The sequence below is a fragment of the Lonchura striata genome, chromosome 5, assembly GCF_050655825.1.
Source record: "Lonchura striata isolate lonStrDom1 chromosome 5, ASM5065582v1, whole genome shotgun sequence".
Lineage (NCBI taxonomy): Eukaryota > Metazoa > Chordata > Aves > Passeriformes > Estrildidae > Lonchura > Lonchura striata.
The window spans coordinates 36,659,540-36,681,897 of record NC_140707.1 but is presented as its reverse complement, the minus strand read 5'-3'; the positions used below and the strand labels follow the sequence as shown (position 1 = coordinate 36,681,897).

The following is a 22,358-nucleotide window of genomic DNA, read 5'->3' as shown; positions in this document are numbered from 1 at the left end:
ATGGATGCTTTTAGCTCTCAGCTTGTTCAACTTCAAAATGTCCTTCATTTTGTGATGGAAAGGTATTTAGAGCTCTCTCAAGGTCCGTATTCTGACCTTGTCTAATGTTGCTCAAAAGCCACAGCTGAATAGTTATGGAGTGGAGAGGGGGAATGAAATGGCACAGTGAGTTCACCATCCAGTAGCATTTAACAGCTACAAGTCTGGATCCAACCTCTCAAAAGAGAAATTTTTTACTACAGATCCCCAGCTTAGTCACTGATTTCAATGAAGCAGTCTCTTCTCAAAGGAAGAATGTAAGTCTCAACAGCATGTGATGTCCACATGGAATGCAGCACCTTGTGTTATATGCAGGAGTAGGAGTATTGCCCAAACCTGTGACAGTCACCCTGAAGGTGTAATAGATCCTTGTCTCTCTTTTTTAGGATCCTGATGTGATCAACACTGAGCTGCCCGTGGAGTGTAGCCCTGCTCCAGAGGATGAAGGGAGTATGGTCATGCGCCCAAACATTTCCAGTGGGATAGTGCCGCTGCTGGTAAGCCCTTCTCTCACCCCTCAGACAACACCTAAGACACTAGAATCCCACCATGCTGGGCACAAACTTGTACAATGTCCACAAGAGCTACTGGTGGAGAACCTGAGCAACCGGACTGCCCGAGGACCCAGCCTGCCATGCCTCAGTGATTTCAACAGTGGGTCATGGTTCCAGCAGACCCCAAACCAGAAGCTGGAGCTCAGCAACCCATCCACCCACAGACTTAAAAACAAAACAAAAAATCTTTGGAACCCAACATATGGATCGTGGGTGCTAGAGAATATCTGTCACTTTAGCCCCAGCTCCAAGCTCAAAGCAAATCCAGAGCAGGAAGATTCAGGCTTTGATGGGAATTGCAGTTCTCCCAGCTCTCGGGCATCTCCAGCATCTCCAAGTCAAAGTAACTGCCCTCACCTGGATATCAGTGGGATTGAACTGGTGAAACTCCAGACGTTCCCCTGTGGCAATGTAAATTATGCTTATGATGACCTGTGCTACAGTGCTGAGCACCAGCCACCAGCCTTGGCAGAGGTCAGAGCAGCTGTGCTAAGGAGCTCCAGTCTGCACAGAGATGAAAAGCCTTTTTGTAAAAAAGAGAAAACATCAAGAGAGAGAGACTCTGGTCTGTCTTTGTCAGATGACCTGAGTGTTACTCCAGTATAGTAGAAATGGTTCTTCCAAAGATCAGGGAATGTGTGTGTCTGGAAGGACTGCTTCCTGTTTCACTAACTTCCTCCACTTTAGTTCCATCAGATGGGTGAAGTTTCAACATCAGCAATGTTCTGCTTCCTCTGTCTACCTGCTAGATCCCAGATTGTTAAAGACACTTGCATTTCTATCTCTGTCCTTCAAATGTGTTCCATTGAACCAGTTTAGAAGTGGGGAACAACGGCATTGTTTGTCTGGTTCAGAATGCAGTTCCTAAGGAAAGAACTCCTTTTCAATCTGCTCAGGTGAAAATAAGTGGTCCTACCATCCAGCTGCAGTATTTGGATGGAAATAATGACCAACACAGGTTGGGTTTCTTTCTGAACCAAGAATCCAAAAATGTATGCTGTGCCAGCAGCAACCAACTTGCAAAGGCTGCTACATTCCTGAGAGCTTTTTACAGCCCTGGTAAATTACTAATGCTTATACACTATAAGGGAAGTAAAAAAATAGCAGCCACATTTGCATCTGTTTTATTAGTAGACCTTGTGGAAGCTATTGCTCAAATTGGAAGCAGTAGGAAGAATGAAAAAAAAAATCAGGCTCCTCTGAGCATGTGCTTTGTAAACAAGCAATGAAGAGGAAAGCATTTACCATTAAAAAAGTAGTAGCTGGTGGAGCTGATAATATTCCTTTGAGTAGTGAAGGAAATGTGCTACTTGCCTCATGGTGCTGCTTTCCTCACAGCTCCTGGCAGGTGTTTTTTCAAGGAAGGGTGAGCTGTATGATGAGATATGGACTGTCTATCTTTAAATGGATTTTTTAAAAGGAACTTCATTTTTGTAAGTACTTTGATATTCAGCATTAATTCTCTGTGCTGTGTTGGTAAGAACTTAGCTGAGGTTCCTGGGTAACAATCTAGCATTTGGTACGCTGGAGTTCTTGGTTTTAATATTCTGAGTTAGAAAGTAATGCAAAGGAGAGGAATAGTGAAGGGAAATCTAATGCAAACCCCACTTAGGGCGTTCTTTTTACAGGAAAGTAGAATAGCTCAACCATTTGAGAAAGCTAAAGCCATGACTCGGCTTCACACAGCTGAGCAGGTAGTAATTGTTCCTTGCCTTGCAAGTGCAGACTTGCTTACAAAGGTAGTCATTTGTTTCCAAGACAGCTCATTTCTAAGGCTTTCTTCAGTTGTTTAGGATCTAAATACATGTTTACAGATTAAAGCTGCAAAATAAGGAGACTGAAAAGGCAAATAATCTGGATTAAGTCTGAACAGTGTTGGAAGCACTCTGTTCTGTTCTTGTACCACTCCTGAATGTCACACCTACAGTGTGACCTACAGGGGCGAATTACATGCTGTCGTGTGTATTCAAGTTGTGTAGTGATATGCCAGTTGTAGACTTCTCCAGTTCCTTTTGAGGCAAGAGGTTCACTGGTATATGCTTTATGCTTAGTGATCAGCTGCATGTACAGTCTGAAGGTGTGGGCTAGCAGGTGAGGGCTTGCTTTGACCACACAGACTTATTGTCCTTTACATCAGTCAGGGTGGACACTACTGAGCTGTGGCAAAGAAAATCACAGCATGAAGAGTCTGAATCCATCCTCAGTGAAAGGCATCTTCAGCACAGGTTTACGCTTTATTGGTCTTTTTATCTGTTCCACACTTTGTATAGTTTTAGGCCTTTAACTTTAGAATGGACAGTTTTACAATGCCAATTCAGAGCAGACGTCAAGAGGATCGGAGCAGACTCATTTCAGTGGTACCCAGCAACAGGACAAGGGACAACAGGCACAAACTGAAACATAGGACATTCTACCTGAGTATGAGAAAAAAAACTTGTTTACTTTGAGGGTGATAGAGCACTGAAACAGGTAGCCCAGAGAGGCTGTGTAGTCTCCTGCTCCAGAGACACTCAAAACCCACCCAGACACCATCCTGTGCAACCTGCTGTAGGTAAACCTACTTGAGCAGGGAGGTTGGACTAGATAATCTTTGGAGGTCCCTTTCACACCAATCCTTCTATGATTTCCAGACGTAAAGGGTGATGATGGTCACCTATCAGCAAAGACCCATATGGTGTGGAAATGATTCTAACTCCACGGTGTTGTAAAATGACAGATGGTCAGAAGAGAGGGGTCACTCTGTGTGGGCCAAATTTCAGTAGAAGTGTGGGGACTGATGGGCTTAGTGACCAAGGGAGATGAATAACCTTGCCTCATGCCCTTCCCATTTCATCTTTGCTTTAGCTCTCTAGCTTCCCTCACATTTAGCTCATTGCCTGTCCTGTGTTATATCCAGGAGTTGCTACAGCCCAGTTAAATGAGGCAGAAGAGCCCATTTAGTAGGAAATTTTTGCATTCTTTCCTCTTGCAAAGGCTAACATTTTTGGTCATATTTCAGACTGGCCACCTCTCGACCATGCTAGTCAAAAATAAATGCATTTACTTTTAACTAATTGGAATTTCATCAGTTTGTCCTTACCTTTCAGACTGTATTACTTTTATGGTTCATACATTAGTAGATTTTTTTACCCCAGAAGATGACCTCTCAAACTTTCCAGCAGCTGTGACTTCATGCCAGCAACTTGGTCCCTTCCTCCCTGAATATGACAAGGCCACAGCAGAGTGCAGTGATCCTGGTCCAGCTGCAGTGATGTGATGCCAGCTCACTCTTCAGCCCTTGCCTGTCCTGAGCAGAGCACTGATGGTCAAGGCCATGCTTTTGCAGGCCCATTATCACGCTGCTTTCAGTTCTCCTTAGCCATTAGCAGGGGCTGGAAACTGGTGGAAATAGGAATGAAATACTGGCTTGTTCAGAAGGCATGGGAAGTTAACTATACTACCTTCTCTTCCCAGAGATTTTAATGAAGTGGCAGACAGACAGTTCTTCATTTTTTAAATTATTATAAATACCCCAAGACTGCAATGAGAAGCAGGCATGATCTCTACTGTCCACATAGTTACCCAGCCTGAGCTACCACTGCTTCCCCCTGAAGCACTTGCCTCAACATAACTCACAAATTTAGAAAGGCCAGTAGTGCTAAAACCAGGGAAGCTATTGAAAAGTGAAGTGAGAGGAGAGCACAGGTCTATTACCAGTGCCATGGGCAGTCTTGGCTACAGCTATGCCTTCACTTTAGAAATAGTGCATGTCCAGCAGATTGGACAAATACCATTTTTATTGAAAAGCTGCATCAAGGTACTCATTTACAGGAATTACATAGACAAAGCTGCACTGAGACTGAGCAGACTTCTATCCTGACCAGGATCTTATCCCTAAGAGTGATCAAGAGTGGGGTGTTGAACAGCCACTGTAAGATTATGTCAGAGGGATGTCCTGGACTCCAACAAGATTTGAGTTAAGCATATATTGATTATTTATTTCCAAGACAGACTCTGATGGCTTACAACATTATTTATCTCAGGGCTGCACTGAGCCAGATGCAGTCTCTTCTAAAAAGACAGGACATAGAGATGCAGGTACCAAATGGGCACTAAAGAAAGAGGTAGGTATTTTTAAATAATCTGCATTAGCAACCTCAATGGTCTTAACTCTCCCAAATGGAATGATCTTCTGTTAGCATATTGCCGTGAATCTCTTACTTGTAACAATGTTTTTTTAGATGCTCTTTAAAAACCCTCACAGATAATGAATTTTTAATTAGTATCTTGGAGGAAATAATGCTAATATTGGTCCTGTTGTGAAGTTGAATGTTACATACTGTAGAAACCATTTTATCTCAAAAGAAAAAATAACAATTGCAGTGATACACACTACAATCTTCAGTCCTTCAACTCTGAGACTGAAACTTATTGTTTGAATAATCAGAAATTTCATAGTGCTCAACTGCTAGCATTGCAAAACATAATTTGTGTGAAACTACTTTGTATTAAGAAGACATTTTTAGTGCAGCACAAATGAGTTAAACCCATAGTGTCAAAATTAGATTAATTTGGAAACTGGAAGCCAAAACCCAATTTTGTTTCCTAGAGGAATGACATGAGTTGGAGATCTGGGATTAATTCAGTTCCATAATCCATGAGAAGTCTTCCACTCACTACTTCCCTACTGCAGAATCAGCCATTTATAAGGTTGTTATAAATTGTTCTTCCTGATAGTTGTCTGTCTTTTAACATTACCAAATTGGTTTTGTAATTGTATGTATATAGTTGGTTTTGACTGTGTTTAGCATTAATACTTTATGTTGCTTCACACAAACTCATAGTTACATTTTAAAGAAGGGACTGATTAACAGAAGATGAAACAATAATGGAAATTTCAATTTGTCTTTCTCTGCTTTTTCACATTTGTCGATAGTCCTGCCTCTCATTTCTTTGTAATCCTTGCTCTCCTCAATATAAATGCTTTGCACCTTCATTTTTTAAACAAACACAATTTTTAATTGCACAGATTTAAGGTGACGCCCCTCATATCAAGCCTTTTCCTGAGCTAAGTTATCAGTTAATTTGCCTATGGGCTGGTGTGCACCAAGAAACCTTTCCAAGGGTAATAAAATAGTTACAGGCTTTTGCAAATTTAACTTCACCTTCAAAACTCTCTCCCTACTTTCCTGAAAAAGAAGAAAATGCTGCTGCTAGGAATACGTTTTCCCCCACTGTATTTGCATCTCCACAGCTGTGTCAGAAAGGGACCAGATTTCCTTAGAGCCTTGAGCTATGTGAGACAGTTTCTCCGGTAGGCATGGCTGCGCTCTCTCCTCCTGGCTGTCCACCCTTCTCAATCCCATGCAGAGACCTTAGTGATACCATGCCTAACATCTTCCCATCACAGCACACAAATGCAAAATCACGTGAAAAGGTTGTGATTTGTCATTACTCCTGACCAAGGCAGTACTTCTTCCAACTTACCTTTCTGGTGACTACTGTACATAAGTAGATAGAACACCTGCTTCTATGCAATTTAAAGCTAGTCAAGTGCATACTTCTATATTTGCAACACAAAATAAAGAGACGCTAATGGTGGATATTTGTTTTCCTCTTTTATAAGTACTCTTTGCACTCTCTCTGTGGTAAGAGTACACTCTCTCCTGCTGAGAAGTGCTGCCAGTCCTAGAGAGTTGAGTGCTTCTTCTCCATGTCCACAAAAAACTGCCCAGGGGAACAGTTTAGTGCTCTGAGTCTGACAAGTGCCTCGTGCACTTTTTTTAAAATACGCTGTAAGCTATTCACTGAGATTTCTGAGACAGAGCTTACCTTGAAGGAAGCTGACAAGCTTTGTGTGAATCAGGTTCTAAAGGTAGCAATAGGTTTTAGAACCAAGCTCCACCAGTAGGCTTCTGGTTTTGCTTTAGCAAGTAGCAGATGGTAAAGGCTAAAAGCAGTGAAACATACCGTTTTTCTCGCTTCCCTAAGGAAATTCTTGAAGAAAATATATTATTCTCACATGACCAAATAACAGTAGATTTTTTTTCCTTCAATCTGATTTATTTAGTAGCATACACACTTCAGAGTAACAAACACTCATCCAGTACAGTCAATGTCAGCATTGCATTGTAGTGTTCAGAACGGATGCATGTGGATGATACATGCCATTTGATCTCAGTACCTTAAGAATAACAAATAATAACAACAGCAATAAAAAAAGTAGCAAAAGCCCTCTGAGATACATTGAAATCTTTCCCTTCAACAGGAACTGGACCAGACATTAAGTTAATACCTCCCTGTACAAAGTTTAGAGGGATTTAAGTTTTACCAGTTTGATTAAATTTCAGCCAAATTTACATCTCTGTGGGGCCTCAACATCCATAATTTTTAAACTTATCCAATCTATCTCTGTGAATTTTTTCTATATTGCACCTTCCTCCAAAGAATCTCACAGCAGCTTGCAGGCAATAATGAAGGACACCCTCGCACCATTCCCACGAGGTAAGTAGGTCTATTCCCATCTGCAAACTAGAACAAAACAATGCCTAGGCGATGCCTTTTCCAAGGCTAAAAAAAAACCAAGTCAATGATGAAGCTGAGGGAGAGAAGTCCTAGTCCTACCTCTTGATTCACACAGGAATGCAGCAGCTACAGCACTGCTGCATCTAACTAACGAGTTTAAGGATCTTGGAGCCTAAGTCAGAGGTCATCTGTTCAGCACCAAAGTGCATCTAGGCCAGCATCTCTGACCCTGCTGTGGAATCACACATTCCCAGTGTCTCCAGAGTGAGGCACTATCTCAGCAGAGGCATAAATGAACAACATTCTGGACTTGCATGTGAACAAATCCCTTGGTTACCATGCATCAGCTCCCCCTGTGTTACACGCCTGTGCATGTGCACCATGTTGACCCTCTGGTAAATATAAGCTTATTCAACACAACTTACCCCATAAGTGAAAGAAGGCCATGCTGCTTCCTCACACTAGAAAGTGTGTGTCCATAGATAGGTGTTCTGGGCCACCTGATGGAAAACAAGGAATCTAAAACTTACCCTGGGGCAGTTTGCTCCTGAGCTCACAGCCTCAGCTCCTTAGAGCTCCAGTGCTCAGCTAAAGTCCTACACTTGCAGTTTGCTATGAAAAGCTGCCTCCTTCTCTCCTTCCCCATAACAGAAACAGATGATTGTGATTTCTTTCTTTCTAATCTCTTAGCAAGACAAAGAGCCATTTCAAAACTAAATTCCTAGAATTTATACCATCTAGAATGAGTTTCCAGATCAGTGTCTGCTGTAGCAGAGATTTTACTTTTTCCCTGACATTTCCAGCTACTTCAGTGGAATGAACCTTCTCCATGTTTTCTCCCAGGACCATGTACTGCACAGCCAGCCAGGTGCTACCAGGAGTTGCTTTCTTTGAAGCTATGGATAACACATTGTTCCAGTTCTCCTTTAGAAATGGACAGTCATTCTAAAAGTTTGTCTTAAACTTTCAACTGACTGTTGAGGACCAGTCTCCACTGTTTAGATCTTCCCTCCAGGAAATAGGTTACATTGGTGCAAAAGATCCACATATGTTGTAACAGAAGAAAGAAATTTACCTCTGAAGATTAATTAGGCAAACCAATGATTGAATTCTGTCTTTATCTTATTTCCAACTTTTATAATTCTTTTTAGTTATGGTAGGACAGCTTGCAATTGCAGTCTCATAAAACAGGCAATGTCATTGAAGTCCTGCCTGTGAGACCTATTTACATGGCATTGTCCTTAGGCATTGCTATTCACCTTAGGCACTGCTATCCATGGCTTACCTGCTGGCTGCAGAAAACTAGAAATACTTTTTTTTTTAACTATGGAATTCACTACAGATTCATTTGTCATCTCACAGCAGTTCAAAAGTTAGAAGGCATCTGTAATGATATAATCTGTGCAGTCACTTCAAAAAAACCTAATGTAAACACTCTGAAACTTCTAAGTGAAAAATTCACTAACATGCTACCATAAATATAAAACAGAGAAACTCTGGAAGGCCACAGAAGTTGTCTGAATTTGCAGTGACCTGCAGAAATAATTACCAGTTTCAGACAACTTCTGGTTTAAGAGTAAATATTTCCACATGTCATTACTTCCTACAGAATACCTACTCTACATCATCTAACTTTTACATCACAACCAAGCTTCAATTTCAATACTCCTGTTTTGTTTAGAGTTTATGAAAAAGTAATTAAATCAGACTGATCTTATAGTACGCAAGACACTTTAGTGTGTTACCCAAAGTAACTCCTTTTAGAAATTACTTAAGCTAATTACAAATATTGCAGATTTCATTCCAGATCTGGACTCTAAAACTCTAGGTTTTTTTGGTTTTTTTTGGCTTATGACAGCAACTGTTATTGAAACAGCCATTTCCCAAAAGTGGAGTCACCTTCATATATCCAAAGTTCTCAGACTCTTTACTGAGAACAGGACACCAGCAAAAGACGGGAATTTCTGATCAATGTGCATTACTACCTCTAGATATGAAAAGGGCTTTAACCATCAACTGGTAATGTAACTCTTACCTGCATTGTGAAAACAACATCTCCACATGATTGACATTAAAAACTGGCAGGTGAGTCAACATGTGACTAATGATAATATTTATACTGCCAGTATGTAAAAAATTGTTCCAGTGACTACAGACAACCAGTGGAGAAGGTATGTGAAGCCATTGCAAGAAAACAATTCAATCTTTCTTGACTTTAACTTAGAAACCGAATTTGCTGTGGCTGTGCCTGGGTTACAGCAAAACAATGAAGCACTGATCATCCTGTGATTCCAGATGGGGACTATAGGATGCAATATATTGGCATTCCTTCACCCAAACTGCCTGGAGTTAACAGTTGATACCTTGGAGGAATGATGCCTGGGAATTATCTCATCATTGTGTAATGCCGTGAATGCATAAACACAACCTCCCTGATTGCTGTGCCACTTTATATGTGTAAGTGGCAGCATCCTATTTGAGAACAGGGACATGGCCAAGAAGTCAAGTGCATTTACAGACAGTCAAATCATGATCTTAAGAGATCACACTGGCTGCTGACTACTAGTGTGAGCATGTAGATAGGGATTTTATCTTCAAAAATAAACAAGCCTTGGAAAAAAAAAACTTAGTTCCCTGACTAGTTTGTGAAAGATCATTAGTGATTTTCAGAGCTGCAGTTCAGTTGCAAGAAGCCTAACTCTCCAACTTAGTAACATATCCAACAGCTCACTCAGTTGGAAAGTCAATGTTTTTGGAGATAATAGGCTGCTATTCTCTCCCTAGCCACTAATCTCCTGAGTGGCTACAGAAAAAGCCAAGGCCTTTCTTGAGATAGAGGCAAGGCTAGGGTCAGGCAAGGGAGAAATGGCTAACAGCAGTTAGCCACATCAAGCCACTACAAACTGCTGTCTCTCTTTGCTCCCAGTTTCTCATGATTATCACCCATTTACACCTTGCTCACTCTGTAACATAATGCAGCAGAAGTTGTTGGTCCTACCTATAGTGTACACAGGAGCAAGAGCACTTGGAATTAGAGAGGAAAAAAACACAATCTGGTTTCAAAACTATGCAGTTCCCTGAAAAATCATTTTTCCTGCCCTGAGTTCCCAAGTATTTGCCCTGTTTCTCTAAGAAGTAATCAGGAGTCCCATTTTGCCAGAAATCATAATCATTCTGGCTTACCACACAGACCTCTTGACTCATGCTGATGTGATTCCCGAGTATGGAGATCTTCATTCTCTGAGGATCAGTCTCAAGTTAATCTGGTGCAATACAAACCAATCTGGAGTGATTCATTTAGGTTCATAGAGGGCAGATGCAAAGTAACTTTGATCACTGACTGCTGGGTTCTGGATGCAGCTCCCTCTGCACTGACAACCTCAGGAGTTTGGAGTTAAAGGTTTCCTTCTAACTGAGTTTCCTTCTACTTCAGTAAAGCAGAAAGTTACAGAGAAGCCCTGCAAGTTTTGTGCCTTTCTCAACTCATCTTTCAGTGATGCTTTCCAAGATGCCAATCAAATTGTCCAATCCCAACAAGTACCCATCCTCCCTGTTGCCTTCTTGCCAGGGGATCCTGTGATCCAGTGTCTGCCCATCAGGAAGAAGGGTGGTCTTTCCAAAATCGATCAGCCACACATTGGCATTCCCACTGCCATCATGTACAAAAAGTAGTGAACTTCCTACGACCTGGAAGACAAATTGAGAAAATGTAGTTAAAAATACATCTTCAGCCTTCTCCCACCAATTAACACTTCCTGCTAAGAAGATAATGTCCTCATCTCATCTGTGACCCAATAGACTTTTGGGCTGAACTTAGAAATTGATGACTTAGATGCTCCATTTGCATAACTGTATCAATCAGTAAGGTACAAATGGGAGGGTAGATAAGAAATGGGACTCAGTAGAAAAAAGGAAGAAAATCAATTCATCTTACTTAGCATCAGGTCTCAATTTGAGCAATTCAGCAAAGGCCAATAACTCTTTTCAAAGACAGATCATGACTCATGATTAACAAAAATATCTCTACTGATAAGAGAGCATCAACAAGGTAAAATAAAACGTCTAATCTCAAAATCTTGAGCAGTTTAACAAGCACACACTACAATGCTAATTATGCCTTTTGCAAAGCAAAGCACACAGAGAACAGAAAACAGAAAAGCAGACAGCAGAATTAAATGGTATTTCAACATCAACCCATTATAAGTAATACAGCCTTCATTGTCAAACTGCAATTGAATGCTCCTGTACCAAATGCAAACTTCCATGATGCCATTCCCCTGCAAATTCCCACTGGAGCACATCCAAGTTAGAGAAACCATATGAAACTGGTACTAACAAACTATTTCATTCAGTGGCCCAGAGCTGTAAGTGCTGGGATGTCATAAAGACAAGAGGATTTATTATTCCTCAACTAGTTTAATCTCCTGTATCATCATGGTGGAGGCTTTGTGGTATCTGTGTTGTCAACATGTATTAGCTTTCTTCTACAAAACCCCATCTACTCATACAGCAGGCTGTTCTGAATTACACCTGAATGAAGAATCAATGCACCTCCACAGCTCACCTCATGCCGCTTGAAGAAGTCTGAGGATTCCAGAATGACATTAATTTCCTGTAGACGTTTGAGGTATTTTTTCTGGAGGGAGAAAAAAAACCCAAAACAACCCATAAACATTTCATTGAAAACTGAATAATCTGTTTACAAGAGTCAATATAATTAAGAGATCATATTCATTTTAGGCTAGAGGTCCTTCAAAACAACAGGTTCATAATTTAAAGTCAATCTGTAAATACATTTCAAGCTTTCATAGTGAATTAACAGACCGGAGTTCATCTGCTGCATGCATTATACCAAGCATATTTATCTGTCTTGATTTGGATGTCATAAGGTTTTCTGCAACTGTTTTTTTTCTCTATTTAATAAAGAGAAAAAGTTTTCAATTAATTAAAAATCTTCCACTTCCCCAAAGTGAAAAGAAAGAAATTGTGTTAGTGAAACAAGGAGCTTCAACCATGGTGGGGGCAGAGGGGGGATAAAAAGAATCAAGGCCTAATGTACAAAGCTCTAGAGCAGATTTTTAAGGCTGCCCTGAGCTACCAACCACGCTTCTCCTGAAGGGCTAATCTGCCTTCATAATGGCTTCCACACTGCAGCAAAACATTACAGCATCCTTTGATGTTCCAAAGACAAGAGACATGTTATGCCATCTACCACATGCCTGTTGTGCTACCCATGAATTAGCACACAGGAATTCCTCTTTGAGATGAGTTTCACACATGGGAACACAGCTAGTCACCAATCTCACTTCCTGCCTCCACACTCTGGTTTTATCTTCTCCAGACTGAATTCCCAAATCACAAGTTTTCCTGCCAACACAATCCATACTTAGATATCACCTATCTAATGCATCTAACACCCATGACTGAAGCTGATGGCAAGCCATAAGTTAGATAGTTTGAATGACATTTTGATAGCATGAGGCGTTTGGGGTCAACTCATGGCAAGAGCTGATAAAACTGGTCTCAGTCAACTTCTCACCCCACCAAATCCCCATGTCCACCCCATCTCCTGAGAGCTACTGGAAGTCAAAACCACTCACCCCCTTGGTATTCTAATTCCTATTTCCTGTACCAAAGAAAGCATGGCCCTGAAGCAAGAGCATTGGTCCAAGATCAGTGCACCTGAAGAGTTCAGACTCACCAGAATAGTTGTGTTGCCCTCAATGAATTCTGCAAAAACCTGTAGAACTTGCTCCTGTGTCTTTGTTGTTTTGAAGTTTGTGTTACATGTTCCATCCGCCTTCTGCACAGAACCGCACACAGAGAGAGATTATTTATATTGCACTCATATCATTCCCCTCATCACTCAGTCCTCTTGAACCAGCAACAGCTCAGCCCTTGCTAACCAGATGAAAGTAAGTAGCTGAACAGGAAGAGAAACCAAGCAAGAAGAGAAGAGACACAAAAGCTGATTGGATAGCTTTAAATGGCACTGGCAGTTCATTTCCTGTTGCGTACAAGGAAAAAAAAAAAACAAAGAAAAAAAAAAAACAAACCAAAAAAACCAATTCATGATACTACCAGCTTGCAGGAGGGTTTTCTCACATCAGTGCTAGCAGTGCAAAGTTCAGTGGGGCAAACCACAGAGACCTCTTTGGGTGTACTCTTGTCTGGCTCATGAAACCCTGGCTGGGTGTGAGGGAACATTTTCAAAACCAATTTTACTAGTCCTTTTAGTTTGGGGGTTTCTTTTGGGTTTTGGTGTGGATTTTTTGTTGTTATTTGGGTTTTCTGTTGTTGGTGGTAGTGGTTTTTGTTGTTGTTTCTGTTTTTCAATGGGAAATCAAAGAATCACAGTTAGGATTCAGTTCCAAATATACCTTTGAACATAAAATATGACCCAGAAGCCACAGAACAGAAATCTTTTGCAGACAGGAACAACTTGGGATTTGCAATGCTAGCAGTGACAAAGCAGGTGAGTGAATTTTGGCAAAGGACAGTGCAGGCATGCTTGTTCCAAGTGTGTCCTGGAGAAATACAGAGTATTTTTGTGCCAGAAATAAGATTCAGTACAGAAGCATTGTGCTACTGAAAGAAACCAAGTATTTTTATATTCTTCTGGAGCTACAAGCAAATAAGAGCAGTGCATTAATTGGAGGTATTTGTAAACACAGAATATATGAATATGCATGTCTCCAAGAGCATCCCTGTTGCTTCAAGAGACACAAATAGGAGATTTTAGGATTTGCGTGTAAAATACAGCAATTATTACAACTGGTAACAAAAATCCACTAAAAGCCTGCAAATTGTTTTCCTCTCCATTGTTTAAGTCCTATCCTTCATTTTCATTGTGAGTAAATCAGCAGGTCAATAGACTGCAGGTCAATAAAATATGTAATCTCCTACATGTTAAGTCACTGTACCAAAATGACAAATTCAAGTCCAATCTCAGCAGGTGAAACACTATTTATTCCACAGCTGAACTTGGTTTCTAATGTATACATGAAAAAAAATTCAATAATGCTAAAACTCGAGATCTCACATGCAAGAGAATTTTATTTCAAGGCTGTTGGACAGATACAAGTGCCGCATGTCAGCCTGCCTCTGAGATGTGCAAGTTATGCCAGAGCAGTTCAGCAGGTAGGCAGTGAAAGTTAGAAGCCATCTGATCTGATGTGTGATAATACTCAACAGTACATAGGAATTTGAAACTTCATTTCATACCTCTTCACTGGAGCAAGGTTGTTATAAAAATAATTTCTCCCTATGCTGCAGATTGTAGAGCAATGTCTAGAATAGCTGCTTGGTGTTTGTTTCCTTTCTAACTTTTCATGTTGGGACAAACTAATTACTTGCTTCCCTTTTTAACACTTTTATGATTCTTCTCTTTTCCAGTGGTTGGCAGGAAACACAGTTACTGTCTGTCTTTACTTGCTGTAAACAATATCCAGAGTTTGAATAGCACCACCCCAGTATTATGTACTGATCCTCGAGAGGCACTTGCCTGACTCGCTCCTTGACGTCTTACCTTTGCTAAGGACTCCACATACAGTTCTGCACAGCAGAGTAGTCTGTCACACAGTGCAGCTCGTGAACCAGTTGCAACACTTCTTTTTAGATGTGACAGTGACGTGACTCACCAGGGTAGGTGTCACAGCTCCATAAAATAGTGCTATCCATCTTAAACCATTGGGTCTTGCTCAGAGCCCTCTGCAGACTTCCCATAATGGGCTCTGGGTTAGCTTAATGGATTCACAAAGACTTATGAAGCAAATCTGATATCCTCCTGCGAAATGGCTATTCCTGATCTACAGCTAAAGGAATGGTACCAAAGGAAAAGGTAACTTTTCAAACTGCACAGATATTCGCTGACAGAATGGGAAGACAGAAATCCCAACTCTCAGCCCCAGGCATTAGCTTCGTATTATAGAGAAAATGTTTGCAATGCCTGGCCTTCAGGCAGCCTCTGCCAGAGAGGAAATGTGCATTTGGAATCAGGAAGGCACAAGCTACTGAGCAACAGGTTCCAACTGTAGGGAAACCAAATGGTTCAGAATATTTTTGATAGGAGGAAATGTGACAAATCCCATAAATGAAATTTACTTGATTTCAGAGATCCAGAAGTAGGGCAAGGATAAGAAATGCATCAACCTAAAGATAAAAGATACCCTACTACTGCAGGAGTGCATATGGTGAATCAGATCTCATTTATCAGCAGCCAGTTCACAGAAGGGCTTATGATTTCATTTTCTTTGCTTTCAATTCTTATTCAAGCAGCCACGGGGTAGGAATGACTAAACCAAACATACCTCATCAACTAACTCCAGGAGTTATCAGTTCAGTCAGGGAGAACCTCCCCTTGTTCCCATCAACCACTAGCTGGTACCACTGACTCTTGCAGGCTTTCTTACCAAAATTGGGATCCCTGCAGAATGGCTTTGCTTTTCTGCAAAAATATAGAACTGGATGTACAGTTCAGCTTCAGTGGAACAGTGTAGGGAATACTGACTACCTGTATTGCCTGAACAATTCAGTTGCTGCCACATTTTCTCCACCTAAAAAAAAATCTTAAAATGATACCTACATTCCTTATAACAGCACAGGGAGATAGAAAGGGAATGTGCTCCAAAGTACTTCCTGTACTTAGTCAAGGATTAAGTATTCATTCTGTGCAGTTACAGATGTGTCTCCACAGAGGGAAACTCTACACAGCCTGTGTATCATACTGCTCCTACCTCTGACATCCAACAAACCCACAAAGAACAAGTCAGGAGGTTTTTCTGAAGCTCCCATGTTCTCCCTTAGCTCTGTCACTCTCTGAGACTGGACATCTTCATTCACCAACTGTCTTTCCAAGAACACCATGAAAGGCCTCAAGATCATATGGGTTTCCGATTCCATTACACAGAGGAACATAAAAAGATATAAGTTGTACAGGAATAAAACAGGTATCTTGATAACATCATTAGCTGGCTAAAGGGCAAGACAGGATCCTGTGTTTTGGCTGGACTGGAGCCAGATCATCTACTCATCTAGCACTCAGACAGCTCCTGCATGAGGATGCCTGTGTCTAACAGCCAGGAGTGGGTGGCACAGCACACAAGGGGCCAGGACCACATGAGCTTGGAGCCCCAGTTCCAATATCACAGCAGGAGAATCTGTGAATAAGGAAGGGAGAAGACACAAAGTGAAGGAGATAAGAAAGAAGTGTTTAAAGAGCCTCTGTTCATCAGCACCACAATCTTTTATACCTTATTTCTATGTGCTTGAATTGTGATATGGAAAGAAAACTAATCCAGGTTCTGGAGTGGTGCAGTTGACACACCTGAAGGATGGGATGCCATCCAGAGGCACACAGGCAGGCTCAAAGGTGGGCCCATGGGAACCCCATGCAGTTCAAGCACAAGGTGCTGCACTTGGGTCAGGGCAGCCCCCAGTATCTATCCAAGCTGGGGGATGAGCAGATCAAGAGCAGCCCTGCCACAAAGGACTTGGGAGTGCTGTGAATAGGAGGCTGGATGTGACCCAGCAATGTGTGCCCACAGCCCAGAGAGCCAGCTGTGTCCTGGGCTGTACCCAGAGCAGCATGGCCAGCAGGGCAAGGGAGGGGATTCTACCCATCTCTTCCTCTCTCATGGGACCCCACCAGCAGTGCTGCATTCAGCTCTGGGGTTCCCAGCTCAAGGAAGACATGGAGCAAGTTCACAAGCAAGGACCTGTTGCATCAAGTCCAGAAGAGGCCACGAAATTGATTAAATGGATGGAAAACCTCTCCTATGAGGAAAGACTGAGCAAACTGGGTTTTTTCAGCCTGGAAAAGGCTTTGAGGTGATCTAACTGTGGTTTTCCAGTACCTGAAGTGAGCCTACAAGAAAAATGGAGAGGGTTTTTTTTACAAGAACAGGCAGTAACAGGACAAGGGATCCTTTAAAAGTGGGAGTAGGTTTAGAAAAGGTATTAGAAAAAGTGGGCAAGTGGGGTGAGGCACTGGAACAGGTTGCCCACAGAAGTCATGGAAGCCCCATCCCTGGAATTGTTCAAGACCAAGTTGGGTGAAGCTCTGAGCAACCTGGTCTAGGTGGAAGGTGTCCCTACCCAAAGCATGGGGGTTGAAACTACATGATCTTTAAGGTCCATTCCAACCCAGGCCATTCTATGAGTCTATAAAAGATAAGTAAGTAACAGGTAGGAAAGAAAATTGCCAAGGTTCTACTGTGGCTATAAGGTAGTATCCTAAGAATGATACAGGGACACAAACTTATCCATCAAGAACAGCATATGGACTTGGCTGATGGAGAAATTTCATTTTGGATTGTTCTGGCTTTATTCCAGCTCCATCTATACTGGATTGCAATGTATTTAAAAGGAACAGTGGTTTCCTTGATCCCAAGAGTATCTAAGCAAATGCTTTTAACATGCCTTGCCAATAAACATAACTGTAACAAAACCACTTTACTGTGATTCACTTGGAATAAATATGTATAGTTCTTGGGTAAAAAAAGTAATTGCATGCAGAGAGGGAGTTAATACTTCTGTTCTGAATTCCTCCTTACAACAGTCTCATTTTCATTCTATCTGCACTGCGTACCTCCTTGAGTCCTTCCTGTAAGGTCTCTGTAGTTGACTCAAATATGGCTGATGTGTATTTGAAGTTTAAATTCATTGACACTCTCTGTTACAGTTAGATTGAATGCATTAGAACTGCAATAGAGTGAACTCTGTGGTTTCAATTAGTGCATTTTCACATAATCCTTTGGAAAAGCTGCCTACTGATGTGCACAAGCTTTTTGATTAATCAACACATCAAAATTCATTCAGCAGGAGAAGGCAGAGGTGAAACAATTACCTTAATTCCTTCAATCCTGAAGCCCAGGTTGGCACTAGAGCTGATGGTTTCTCTCCACTGCATGTACCGGGGTTTGGTGACAGCATGCTGGGCATTCTCTTCAGCCGTGGGAGCAAGAGGATCCACTTCAATCATTTTCTTGTACATGTCCTTACGCAGCTTTGGTTTCTCTCGTGCCTTAGTCAACTCTTCCTCCAGGTACGTCCTGAAAATATCACATTCCCACACACATCCTTAAGGACTTCCTTAACATTTCTTTTTACAGCTCACAAACTGTCCTTAAGAAACAACAACCAGGAAAATAAGCCTTATCATTGCCCCAGTTTTGCATACAGGGAAACCAAAGTACACAGAGCAATGACTGTGCAGGCATATTTAGTGAAACAGCCCCAGGAATCACAAATTCTAATTCACTTCTTGTTCTAACTATACGTTTACTTACAAGTTATGATTATTTCCTGGTTACAGAATAGGAGGAAGCTGAATTCCCACTGTGCCATAAAATAGAACTGCATTTTCAAAGGACAGGTAAAGAGATCACTTATAATGAAATAAAAAAACAAATAGGGCTATTGAAGACTTACTACATTCTCTCTCCTCAAAAAACTTTAGAACAGTCATGAACAATTTTTTTAGGCCTCTGAAAGATTAAGTTTTACTTAATGCATCTCAGTGAAAGACAGAATAACTCTTCATATAGAAAAAATTAGAGTAAAGCAGATTATCGGAGTAGTTCCAAACCATAGGAGGTAACTAAGAACAGGAGGGTGAAGGGACACAAAACTTCCACATTTTGCTCTTATCACTCAATCTGTTAATCCAGTAGCCATTAGAAAGGCACTATTCATGTTTTCTACATTCCACTGGGTTCCTGAAGCTTGCACTTTGTCAAGTGCTTGAAGTTTACTTTCTTCATCACAGAGTAACAAACCAGGATGGCACTTAGGAGATGATGTCACTCACTGCCAGAATGACACCTACTTTCAACAAAATGTGTACCGTTGCAAATCCTTCTCCTCTTTCTTCTGAACATACTAGTGCTATATCTTTCTAATGAATTTAAAATTTTGCATCTATTTGAAAAGGCGTATCTGTACTCCTGTAAGTAGAGTAACTAATTTATGACAATAACTCTTGAGCAGCTGAGCTGACACCTGAAAGATTACTATGACAGCTCATACTTCTCTGTACTGTTACCTTACTCCAGGATCTCAACGAATCTCTATCTCTTTGTTATGCTTAAATAGTATTTTTTATGTTTTCGTCTTAATCACAGACAACGAATGGAAAAGAAAGTTGAGAACCTGGAGAACAAGAGATGGCAACACCTCAAGATGTCAGAGTAGGGAAAAACACAGGCCAGTTCTGTGCAAATGGTTGACTCTTTAAAGAAAATAGCAATACCAGCAAAGACTCATTCAATAATTGGAAATGGGCTTTCACACAGTTATTCAGTCATTTGCATTAGGAAATGGAAACTTTACTTTGTGAGGCTTTCTGAATCACTGTGTATGCAAGGATTCAATGAAATGGCAGTGAATAAATCCTGTCATTTTTTCCCATGATTTATCAGGCCACTGCAGAGAAACTTTGTCTTAAATCACCCCTGAACATTTCTTGATGTGGATGGTTTTTGAGGCTATAGATCAGTTAGTTTCCAGAATCCATGTACAAAGTGGCAATAATGGGGCCATATTGTACAAGGTGACTGTGAGCATGACCACACCTCCCCCTTCCTTCAAATGCAACAAAAGCACATTCTTTCATTCATCCCACCTGATCCCCATCTTGCAGTCCATCACACTTGGCCCTTCAAAATCAGTAAGCAAGTCATCCAGCTGGATGTAGCTCTCGCCATCTCTCTCCACCACACCATGGAAGCAAGGGACGCAGGAGCGTAGTGGATCTTTCATCAGTCGCTCAAAACACTCCTTTTCATTCTCTGAGAAGCGTTTGAGAATCTTCCCACTATCAGCTGCCTTGAAATTCCCTAAAAAAAGAAAATCAAACACTTGCTGACAAGATTGACAAGCAAAAAAGAAAAACCCCTTCCCCCACCATTCCAGTTTCATCTATCAGTCTCATGGCAGCAGTTAAAAGATTTCCCCTGAACAGATAAGATGCTTTCCATAAAAAATAAAACACATAGGACAAACAGTTGTTAGCAGTGAAAGTCCGTTTGGATATATTCCCATGTCAGAATTTATGGCTTTAAGGAGTGCAGTTACTTCAGGCCATTGGGCTGTTTGGATTTTTTTCCATGCTAGTCTTTTAAACAGTACTATACTCACTAAAATGCACAGGAAGAAGCCATGTGCCAGAATTCATTAATCCTCTGACAGTCTATTTTAAAGCTGCATAACACTGCCAGCACTGGCTTTGTCCTTAATCCTCACACAGGGTATACACACCTGCTGAGCACGGCCGGACAGAGGCAGCACAGTCAATAAGTGATAGTTAAACAGTCAGAAACAGCCAGAAGCCAAGCACTGCCCTTTTTACACAAACACACACACACACAGTGACTGCGCCTTTGTCTGCCTGCAGGTATTGCCTCTCCTCTGGAAACCTGCTTATCTGCTAATGCCCTGCAGGTACAGTCTGGAGGGTGACAGTGCTTTTTACAGCCCTGTGTCTGAATGGTATCCAGGACAAATGACATCTGCAGAGGCCACAATTAGCAGTAACCAGCCTCCACCTGTCCGGAGTTTCCACTCTCCTATCCTTGCAACCTGCCAACAGCATCTGGGGAAAGAGGCACCCTTTAATTTAGACAAAACAAATTTGTCACCAAATTAGGAGCTTCATTAACCCTGGGGATAACATTCAACCTTTACCACAGCAGGATCCTTCAGCCATTGCAAACCAGTTCTTCTCTGACAAATCCTAGAACAGGCACTGCCTCGGCAAAAGGGCAAGGCTGGTAACAGCCCAGGTTCTAGTTCGGAAAAAAACCTCATATCAGAGAAGAACAGCTGCAGAAAGGATGGAGTAAACCCAACCACAGAACACTGCTAAAAGGAAACTGGAACAGTATCTCTCCTGATCAGCTTCTATTAAACTCTTAACTCTTCTCTTCCACCCTACTATATCAGTCTCCAGAAGGGTTATGATTACATGACCAGTGCCTCACTCCACACAGATGAAGCCAACTCCACACATCTGTGACAAAAACTGCATTAAGACTGGGTCATCTTGGCACTTTGTGTGATACAAATCAGACCCAACAACAACACTGTGCAAAATGCAGCTACTCAATTTCTGGGGCTCAGTAAATTTCCCAGCACAGCTTTGAAGTGCACCATATTAGGGCATCAGCATACACAGAGGTGGTTCACGTACTGCATTACAGCACGATGCAGCGTGGGTGCCTGCCCACATGTGTACTAATAAACCTCCACTAGCACTGCGCAGGAATTATATGAAGCATCAGAGACACAAACCTGATGACTTCTCTTTGTTGTTTTTTTGCCTTACAAATGAAACTAAGCCTACATCAGGAGCACACCTACCAATTTCTACAGACACAAAACTAGAACCAACCGAGCTGCTCCTTGCACTCGTAGAGTGAACAATGGCAGACTCACAATGCAAACACATGGGCAGCAAGGCAATTTTCCTATTTGTTTTTCATCCAAGGACCTACATTCAGATGAGGGGTTTGGAGTGTATTAGAACTATTGTCCTTTCCAGGGCTGAAGAACATACAGGCATGAACAGTAATCCTTCCCTCTAAGGAACTAACTACTGGCTACTCAGTCAGGAAAAATGATCCCATACTGCAACCAACAGCACCAGACAGATTAGGGCTTTAGCTCCTCAGCCTCTTGTTTCCCTCTAACAAGTATTTTACACAGATCACCTAACAAGCCTGGCCCTTCTCCAGAGTATGACCATTGCTTCCCTGCTTATCTCAATATTCAGGTATATCACTCCCACTTCCCTACCACACCACAACTGAAATATGTTTTAGGTCACAGATTTGTGTGATATTGCCTGCTTCATTTTTACCTGAAGTAAGGAAGGAAACAGAGAAAGACTGTTCTCTATGTTGAAGTCATCCTCACTCCAGAGACAAACACTCTGAAGATACCCCTCTCACCTGTATGCCCAGCCAGCTGCACCCATGAGTAGCGTTTCTTGAAGGGGCTGATTACTGGTAAGTTAACCATGGTTTTAATTGTATGCCATGCCTTTTTCTGGAAAAGAAAAGAAATCTTAAGTTGGGCAAAAGCTGAAATCCTGACATGCCACAAATGTATTACACAGCTTCATGCACATGGAATTGTTCCTCACTAATGTGTAAGTGCTCAAAGGTGGAACCACAAAACAAACACTATCGTCATTGTTGGAAAAATATGCACACAAACCCAAGAATGGACAAATAAAGATAACGCCCTGCCTGTAAGGAGGAA

The 22,358-nt window shown here is 41.5% G+C and overlaps 2 protein-coding genes across 7 annotated transcripts in view; one reads left to right on the top strand and one right to left on the bottom strand.

The window, feature by feature from the left end:
• Nucleotides 1–5,473, top strand: part of LTK (leukocyte receptor tyrosine kinase) — a 92,832-nt gene extending 87,359 nt beyond the window's left edge. For all 5 annotated transcript variants that reach the window (XM_085580284.1, XM_021533465.4, XM_085580285.1 and 2 more), the window contains one exon: nucleotides 426–5,473. In XM_085580284.1, coding sequence (XP_085436410.1) covers nucleotides 426–1,199 — 774 coding nt within the window. In that variant the 3' untranslated portion in view covers nucleotides 1,200–5,473. The remainder of the gene's footprint in view (nucleotides 1–425) is intronic.
• Nucleotides 5,474–6,614: 1,141 nt separating this feature from the next.
• The window catches only part of ITPKA (inositol-trisphosphate 3-kinase A), a 39,469-nt gene continuing 23,725 nt past the window's right edge, over nucleotides 6,615–22,358 (bottom strand). For both annotated transcript variants that reach the window (XM_021533471.3, XM_021533470.3), the window contains 6 exons: nucleotides 22,046–22,142; nucleotides 19,720–19,933; nucleotides 17,944–18,148; nucleotides 12,799–12,900; nucleotides 11,662–11,733; nucleotides 6,615–10,784 (listed from right to left, as the gene is read on the bottom strand). In XM_021533471.3, the coding sequence (XP_021389146.1) occupies nucleotides 10,581–10,784; nucleotides 11,662–11,733; nucleotides 12,799–12,900; nucleotides 17,944–18,148; nucleotides 19,720–19,933; nucleotides 22,046–22,142 (894 nt within the window). In that variant the 3' untranslated portion in view covers nucleotides 6,615–10,580. The remainder of the gene's footprint in view (nucleotides 10,785–11,661; nucleotides 11,734–12,798; nucleotides 12,901–17,943; nucleotides 18,149–19,719; nucleotides 19,934–22,045; nucleotides 22,143–22,358) is intronic.